At 36.2% G+C, this 9075-nt stretch overlaps 1 protein-coding gene across 2 annotated transcripts; it reads right to left on the reverse strand.

Moving 5' to 3' along the window:
• Positions 1–2110: 2110 nt before the first annotated feature.
• LOC132175561 (CBS / octicosapeptide/Phox/Bemp1 (PB1) domains-containing protein) lies at positions 2111–9075 on the reverse strand. Of its 2 annotated transcripts, XM_059587536.2 has the most exons (16): positions 8957–9075; positions 8607–8702; positions 8147–8293; positions 6593–6761; positions 6342–6474; positions 6059–6229; positions 5867–5945; positions 5624–5737; positions 5381–5447; positions 5109–5214; positions 4976–5034; positions 3770–3879; positions 3551–3684; positions 3091–3176; positions 2900–2989; positions 2111–2586 (listed from the first exon to the last, which is right to left on the reverse strand). In XM_059587536.2, the coding sequence occupies exons 3-16, from the start codon at positions 8263–8265 to the stop codon at positions 2407–2409; spliced, it is 1617 nt and encodes a 538-aa protein (XP_059443519.2). In that variant the 5' UTR covers positions 8266–8293; positions 8607–8702; positions 8957–9075; the 3' UTR covers positions 2111–2406. The 2 variants fall into 2 exon arrangements, with proteins under 2 accessions (XP_059443519.2, XP_059443518.2); XM_059587535.2 differs by having other exon boundaries at positions 8607–9075.

The raw sequence follows: 9075 nt of genomic DNA on the forward strand, positions 1-9075 counted from the left end.
AATTAAATGTTTCAAATTTGGCATTTAAACAGTAAATAGCATTTTTTATAGATAAAACTATTCTTAAAAGCTTCATTATTCTTTTAATTAGATGAAATCCTCAGAAATTTCCTTCTCAATATACTATTCAATGAAATACAATGAATTTATGAAAAAAGTCAACATCCTTTACAAGATTTGATGAAATACAGTGAATTTAAATCTTGCATCATTTAATTTAAACAAAATATTTTTTAAGTAACCTCAGGTAATTAAGATTTGATTCCCCTTCCTTGTTTTGAAACAAATTGATTTTGCTGGCATTTTAGACTTTGGTGGTGCATGAAGGAAGCTCTTTAATTGGCAGGATCTATCAATAAAAACAAAAGGCTTTTAAGTCACCAGGTGTGAAAATGAAACAGCATTGAGAGTCAAAATAGGTAATATAATACATTAAGCACAGGTTGTTCTACAGCAAAAAGGACAGTTTTTTTTTTTTTTTTTTTTTTTTTTTTTGGGTTTTTCAACCTGATTATTACTTTTTGATCAAACTAGAGAATCCTTAAAAGACATATAGTCTGATTAATCTATACACCTTATCATCTATAACAGTAAATTCAAACATTCTACCTTTGAAAGATGGGAAAATAGTCAAATTACCACTAAATTATAAAGTTGATGGCTAGATATTAAGCATTTGATCAATTCCAACGGTTTTTTTTTTTTGTAAAAAAAAAAAGAGATGAATTGAAAGAGACATGGATGTGAGGAGGTCCTAAGAAACCTAATCACCACCAACACCTTTAATACTGCTTTGACATCACTCCCTAACCTCTTTTTCTCCCCACTATCATGTGTACCTCTTTTCCCAGACTCTCACTCATGTGGACCGCCCCCCACTCTGCATAAAACCACTGCCACTAACATACTTTAATCCCGCGGGCAACAGAGGTGTATTAATTAAGCCGCACTCTAAGTCCAAATTATTGCGCCTCCAATCCATATTTACATACATTGGTGATATTAAATTCTCATGGTGTAATGCATGTGAAGCGTGCAACTTATCTTTGGATTCGAATCTCAGGTGAATTTTAGTTTCTGAAATTTTAAATTTAAGTCATTCATTTTTATTCAATAATCATTATTCTGCCACGTGTCTCACTATTAATAAAATAATAAAATATGCTAGAATCTAATAAAAACTATATATTTTGAAGTATGAAGTTTTTATTAGATTGAAGTTTTTGTCTAAAATAATGAAATAATGATGATTATTAATATCATTAAAAATTTATTATTATTTTATTAATAGTAGGACACATGGCATGATAATGACTCTTAGATAAAAATAAATTGTCTGAATCTGAAATTTTAAGGCATCCGGATCCCTTATATTTCCATTTTGGCGTCATTTGGGATTTAAAACAAAAAATGTAGGTGTGGGCCGTGTGGCATTATCATCGGCGCATCGCTAAGAATACAATGTGAATGTGGGACTGTAAGAGACTAAGAGGCATATCTTTCCCCTTTCATATTTTATGGAGGTCTACGTGATAACCGGTGCTTTAAGGTGATTTCGCTCATAATCATATTCAATAAAGGCATAGAGTGTTTTGATTCTTTTGTCAACTCAAGGACCAACTGACCAAGGCAATCAAGTATAGTGGGGAACAATAAAGTCAAAAGTTTCTACCACAAAATGTCAAAAAAAAGATAACATGGAATAGTTGAATAGGGCCAAATGGGGACCATGCACATTGCACCGACAATGTATTACGCGGAATCATAATTCAACCTTGATGGGCTGGAAGCCCAGGCCCCGGTTGTTCGGTAGATGCCACCTGAAAACCCGCCGAGGTCCTTAAAGAGTTACATGCGCCACCACTCTTTTTTACTTTTTACGACAGATACGTGGCTCTTTTGTACATCATCTCTCTCCCTCCTCCCTTTCGACTTGCTTATAGTCAATACCCCCATATCCTTTACTTAGAAGTACTTTGGCATGGGAAAGATTATTTCCTGAGAGCTTGTCCCGGTACTACCAGTACCAGAAATGCATGAGAGAGAGAGAGAGAAAGAGAAAGAGAAAGAAAGACTCGTGACAATTTATGTATGTAATTGGAATTTCAGAAACCTCAAAACACATTGTAGATCCCACGTCTCAACATTTGTTTTTACACAAATCTCCAGGTCCACCACCTTAGTGGACGAGAGTCTACATAGTACGAAAAATGTCACGCATGCGGCATGCAATCAGTGCCGACAAACCAATGCAACCAGTGCAGTATGCAGTATGCAGTATCCAGTGCCCACAAAATTGGTTTTCATTCTATATAATTATACGGAAACAGATATCCACCACAATGGTCTCTCAGTTCCCTCAGTCTTCAACTCCTTTAATGACCGAAAAAAAAATGATTCACAATATTAGGTCCCGGCTCTTCTCAAGTAAGCTAATACGCCTAACCCAGCGACAAGTGCAGCTCCTGCTGCAACAGCGCTATATGCGGATGCCCATGCATCTGAATTAGCATAAGCCATATCTCCTGAACTGGAAACTCTTCTACGACCAGCTGTTCCTGAATATTCTAAATGCAATCTCAAACCCTGCAAAATTCGTTGAATTTCTGTGAGAAAACAAAGACTCCTTCCTTTCTATGGAAAATTCTCTATTAAGCTCCCAATGCAAAATGCTACACAAATAAAATCACCCCAAGACAAGTAGTTCAGGATGCCTTTTCCAAAAAGACGAAAGGCAAAATCCTCTTAGGTATCGATTTTTTTACCTGGTGGGACTTGAACCCACAAGGTTGGTATCCGTATTTTAAACTTCTAAACTGTCCTTTCATTCTACAGGAAAGTACCCTATGTTACCTCTTCTAAGATAAGCATTAAGGAACAACAGAAAGATCAATCGTACCTTCAAAGCAGCTGACCTTGCATGTTCAACAGCAGCTGCAAGATCATTATCTGATGCTAGTACAACTTTATCATGGTCTTCATCTTCATACTACAACATGTGGCGCCCACAATTAGCATATAACCGGGGGGGTCTAGAAAAATCAAGAACCCAACTGAATGAAGATGATAAATGATGATCTTAACATATACCATAATGTGAGGCAGGTTGTTGGGGTCGATGTCATCTCCCACCCTCTGAAGGATCGCAGCTAGAAGATCTGTCAAACTTTGGGCTTCTGAAGTCAAGCGACAACACAAAAACCCAATCAACCACCAAACATAAGTTCATTGCTATATTTGGTAAACAACTCATCAAGATAATCTCCTAATCGAAAGGCCCTACCCATTGTTCAAAAAACTAGATAACAAGTAACCAGTATCCTTCATCTAGACAACTATAGTGCTACCAGTGCAGTTTACTAGCTTCACAATCACAAAATAAACAAAACATATAATGGTGGACTGCTAAGTTCAGAAATCAGGCCAAACAAAGAGCTAAGTGAGTCACCCAGATGGATTAAATAAGGAGCTACATGTATTGAGAACGGAATACCACAAATTACAGACATTTTATGAGTGCCATATGTGATAAGCAGAAAAAGTAGCATACCACAAGTAAACCTGTGCATCCTGCCCTTCTTATCTTCAATCTTAAAAGCAAATGTATTAGACAGTTTTGTTAAAGGATAGGAAATCGATCTTGCTGTCTCCGTTGCATCTGAAGCCAATTTTAAGGAACCTTCACTGAAACATCACAAATATTTGTAAATACATATTAATGGCAAAGTCAGAAAAATACTATATTGTGTCACCAATGAATATAAATAACCTTTGAGTATCCTCATCATCATCATTGGCACTTAAGGCCATGGCAGAATCCCAGAACTTTTGCATCATAGTGTTCGTGGCTTCATTACTTATGCCAGCAGTATTTCCAGCCTAGTTAGTGAAGGAAATGATGAGACCATATTATCCTCCAAAACCATAACATTTTGAAGGTCGAATAATAAAGAAAAAATCATATGCTTCTCCAAAACGAAAATCTCCATTGCAAATTTTGGTATATATTTTTGCCAAGTAATTTTCTACAGGTGCCAACTAACTCATGTCTTCTGCATACAATGATTAAACATCACCTAGGGAGGGGGGATGGAGGAGGAACAGGTGTTTTGTTTTTCATTACTTTATGAATTTCTTAATCACCCAAGTCAGAAATTAGATGAGGCAACTGAAGAATGGGGTATTAGAAAAAGTTGAGTCTAGAAGTAATGGAAAAGTAATGTTTTGAAGGAATGAAGGAGTTATATAACTTGCGACCATGATGAATCACATAACTTGCTACTAGTTTCCCAATTCCCTCACACCAAAATAGTTGATGTGATTTCGAATTAAAAGATTAGTAGCGAAATGAGTGTAAGCTTCCACTTTTGGGGAACTTTCATATATTTTTGGACAACTCAAAAACAAACGTACATTGTCCGTTTTGAGATGGACCATTTGTCAATGAAGAAAAATCGTCATCACAATGCATTTATCCATTGAAGAAGTGGTACACTCCCTTGTTTCTCAAACAAAAGAGTACTTGAAATTAAACAATGAAGGCAATGTGTTCCACGTTTTGGAGAAACATGTAAAGGCATGACATGGGCACCTGATTAGGAATCATGATACATCCTAAACAAATGGAAATGCTGAAATATCCATAAAGTTTCTGTTTACAGGACAATGTTGAAACCTATATTATTGTTAAAGACTTAAGTAATAAATTAAGAAAAAGAAAAAGAAAAAAGTGAATTAATGTTTCCACAGTAAGACTTGCACTTTTTAAAGTTAAATCCAATAATCAAACAGCAACTACAATTAAGACATGAGTGCTACTAAAGAATAGGTTATCCCTTAAAAAATACTTAAAAAACATGATTTCATGCATATATTGGGCCTCTAATCCTGTTAAATTCATGTAAGATTAACATATTGTATGAAGTCAACATTATTGAGCATTATATAGTTCCAGACACGTATAGACTTGACTTACTGTTGCCACAGCAGCATGTGTGATATGTATTACATCCACGACAGCAACTACAGTTCCATCTGTATCCAAGCATCAATATTTATTAGAAACTACCATGACTTATGTGCAACATTTTCACCCATCAGTGTATTACCTCTATCTACTACTGGAAGGTGCAAAAACTTCCCGTCATGCATACTATGCAGTGCATCAACAATCGGTGTATCTACCGTTGCGCATTCTGGATTTGGAGTCATGACCTGTAAATAAAATCAATAGCAAGGGCATCAAGAATCAAGTTATTTTTCTTTTATTAATTATACAAATCAAAATTGTGGTGCCTCTTTGCAGTAGCTGATATTCCAACTTCTAGCAAGGAAAAAGATTTAAGGCGAAACATAAATTTCCAGATGAAAGAGAAAATACCTTATCCACCAAAGTGGACTCTGGAGGAAGATTTTGTGCTATTACCCGCATCAAGATATCCTTTGATCTGACATTAGGATGCAAAAACCATGAACATGTTAGTCATAAAATAAAGATGCATCACAATAATAAAACTTATAGATTGTTCTCTAAGAATTACAAACATTATGGGCAATGTTAACTTTTTCTTTGGGGGTTCATAGATGCTCAGGGGTGAAGTGCAGCTATCAATAAGAGACTTACGTAAGAATTCCCCGCGGTTTGTCATCAATTGTCACAACTGCACAGCTTAATCGAAGTTCAAGCATCTTCTTTGCTGTCACTAAAACTGTTTCTGTTGGGGAAACTGTTACAACCCTGAAAGATGCCACCATCTGTTTAATAAAGCAACTTTTGTAACTAATCATGTAATGACTTATATAGTATTATTTTCAAATAGCCATGTACTATACCACATAAAAATTTACAAAAAGAAATATTACCTACTTTGAATTCTCCAGAATGATTGTAGACAGAGATGGCCTAAACATCTGCTCTCGAAGCGTCTCAATGAAGGTATTGGGGCCTGCACACCAACCAAACAGCATAAAATAGAATGTCGTTTTTTTTCTGGAGGCACACCTAAATATATATTAGCAACCAATAAAATAATAAGGTATTCCAAAGAAATCCACCAACCAGAAATTGATGTCCCCCAATGTTTTTCAACACCTTCAACAGCTGCAGCAATAGCCTTTCCCTTTTCAGCCGCCCTTTCCATACGAGCAATAGCATCATATAAACACTTTGCTATATCAAGTAAAGCAATGACCTCCCCATTCTCCACCACAGGCAAATGTCTGAATTTTCCTGTATATACAGCTCACGTTCAAAAAGCAAGATACAAAACAGTTTTATTTTTCAAAAACCAAAACAAAAACAAAAACAAAAAAAGAAAACAAAATTGGATGTGCCCCTAAACCTTGCACCATCTTTTGGAGGGCTTCCACAGCAAGAGTGTCGGAGAGAACAAAGACCGGGTTTTTTGTCATAACTTTTGAAACAGGTGTATTCTCAAGGTTAACCTCCTGGGCAATAACCCTAGTTGCTATATCCTTCAACCACAAAAAGGAACAGTAATATGAAAACATATAAACACAATTGTTAAAATCCAGGAAATGTAGCATGTAAGACCATTATTTTCTTGACAATTTGATCACATGAAGAATTCACCTTGTCTGTAAGGATTCCACAAAGTAATGCATTGGAGTCAGTTAGCAATAAAGCATCAACTCTACGAGCAGCCATCCGACGGCAAGCCTCAAGAATAGTTGTACTTTCAGGTATTGTTAGGGCCTTTGACAGCCGCAGCCGTTTTACAGTACGTTCACCACTTAGCCCCCTGTTCCAGATGCAAGTAAATATGGAGATTCGTTGCCAAAGTTTCATTTTGCAAAAATTAAATTGAGTTAGCCTATTAGCCACCTGGCTTCTATAGCAGTTTGTAGAGCTGGTGTGGATATAGATGTGTGTGTCTATAGGTGTGATTCTAATAATGCTGTGTAAGGTTCAGAGAGCATCTCATTTGACAAAGAAAAGCGAATGCTCCAGTTTTTTATCAAGCAGTCAGACAACAACTGACTCAACTCTTGAGGCCAAAAGAAGTAAAAGGTTTAAGCCATCAAGAAATTGCAACTGGAATGCACAGAAATTTGCAGAAAGTAAAAACTCCCATGAAAAATAAATCCTTTTACTCCTCAACCATCCTTTGAGAAGGAGTGGGGGCACAAACCTCACCCTGTTTTCAAAAATTGTTAAGGAAACAAGAATCTATGATTGGCACCCAAAAGTACAGATATTTGCAGAAAATCTAGGAGGCGAGGAGGCATATATAAGTGTCTAATTTAACAGACTAGCTGTTATGCCTCTTAAACCCCTGCATCAAAGTAGCTGAGATGGACTCATAACCTAAATGCAGAAACAAGACTGTTCTAAACATCCTGGTACCAAGTTATAGCATCTCTAAGTAACAGCTGATGGCCAATGAGAATCTCAAATACTATGCACATCACAATTGAGACAGAAGTATAGAAATCACTATAATGTCTCCTAATAGAAGAGTTGCTAAATAAGTGACACATCTAACGTAAAGGCAATAGAGTGTAACTGTTAACAAATGTAGACAGACACGCATAGGCAAACAAAAAACAAAAAAAAAAAAAAACCATAAAAGATAGGTTCCCCTATTGCATAACTATTAAAATTCAACTATGACTTTTCAATCAATTAACATTCATCTTTTTTTTTTTTTTTTTGAGTAACTATTTTTTTTTTATGTGTGATATTTAACCATCCAAATTAAACGCATAATATGCACTTCTGATCTGAAGAATATTTTTCAGACACTCCAGTTAATAGCTAAGTTGTCATAGGTAAAGTACTAAGACTCTTGTAGCAGGTTCAGATTAAATAAATAACTTCATCAAAATTTTCTTCCACGGCTCATAACATAACAATCAAAAATGCGCACCGATTCACTTCCTACTAACAAAACAGATAACCCAAACCCAATACCTAACCCATTTGCTCTGAGACAACATAAAACAGAATCTCAAGCACCAAAAGCTAAAACCTTTGATAAAGGACTAAATAAGTTTCCAAAATTAACATCTTTTCAAAATTCACACGAGAACGCAACCAACGGACAAAACAAAAAAGACGAGATGTCTACGAATTTAACACAGGAAAAAAAATAATAATAATAATTCTAGCATCCTCAGGACATACATAGATCGCGCAGACGAAAGAGATCTTCGCGCCGCAAACTCAGGGCCTCCATTCTCGGAAGTCTTCTTCTTGCTTGTCAGCGATAGACTTCTCCTTGAAGAGCCGCCTTGACCAGCCATCTTCACGGATAAATCAATTACAGAATACCTGCAATAGTATCACCATCAGTGTTACGCTTACGCATAATGAAAAGAAAACATCCAACGGCTCTCTTTGGTTGATGAGAAATTGAAAAGAATTATTTAAAAAAAAAACGCTTAAGAGTTTTTCATTTCCAGTTTTCTCATTTCTTTTTCTTTTCAAATAGTTTCTGAAACCAAGGAAACAAAAACAAGAACACGAAATATGAGTTCGCAAATTAACCTCGTGGCGGTTACCTTAATTTTCCTCTATTTTCTAACCTAGCAATTAGAGCGTCAATTAAAAATTCGAAAGTTTATCGCAAAAAACAAAAACTCACCGAAGCTAAAACCTCCCTCCGCAACAAAGATTGTTGATGATATCAGAGTCAGCGATTTCAATGAGAACTTGAAATCCAATTCCGATTAAATCATAGCTGAATCATGACAAGAAGGAAATTGGAAATCAAACGGTTAAGGATCACCAAAGATTCTTCGTGTCGAGGAACGCGAGAAAAGAATTGGATATTGGACGGGAGTATACGAATTTGAGATTTCCTTGGGAAAATATAACAAGAGCGGTCGGAGAATCTTATCGGAAAATATGGATTTTCCGGTAAAATGCACCGACCGGTGAGAAAGAGAGGGTCAAAGACGGAGCCCTAATAAATGGGAGGATGAGAAACTCAACTCGATGCGATGAGAGAAGAGGGGCCACTACGATTCGTGCACGTCAACGAAACCTTCAACAGAAATAGCTCCAATTTCACAGGACGTTTTGTGAATTGTGAATTGTGAGGCCCTCAAATT

Source organism: Corylus avellana, chromosome 3 (genome assembly GCF_965113065.1).
Source record: "Corylus avellana chromosome 3, dhCorAvel1.hap1.2, whole genome shotgun sequence".
Lineage (NCBI taxonomy): Eukaryota > Viridiplantae > Streptophyta > Magnoliopsida > Fagales > Betulaceae > Corylus > Corylus avellana.

What these genes read in the sequence shown, in the direction of transcription:
- LOC132175561 (XM_059587536.2), bottom strand. Translation starts at nt 8,265, where the DNA reads ATGGCTGGTCAAGGCGGCTCTTCAAGGAGAAGTCTATCGCTGACAAGC. An exon ending in CTTTCGTCTGCGCGATCTAT is followed by an intron (nt 6,762 to 8,146) that starts GTATGTCCTGAG and finishes CATCTGGAACAG; the next exon opens with GGGGCTAAGTGGTGAACGTA. An exon ending in AGTCCACTTTGGTGGATAAG is followed by an intron (nt 5,215 to 5,380) that starts GTATTTTCTCTT and finishes TTTTATTTACAG; the next exon opens with GTCATGACTCCAAATCCAGA.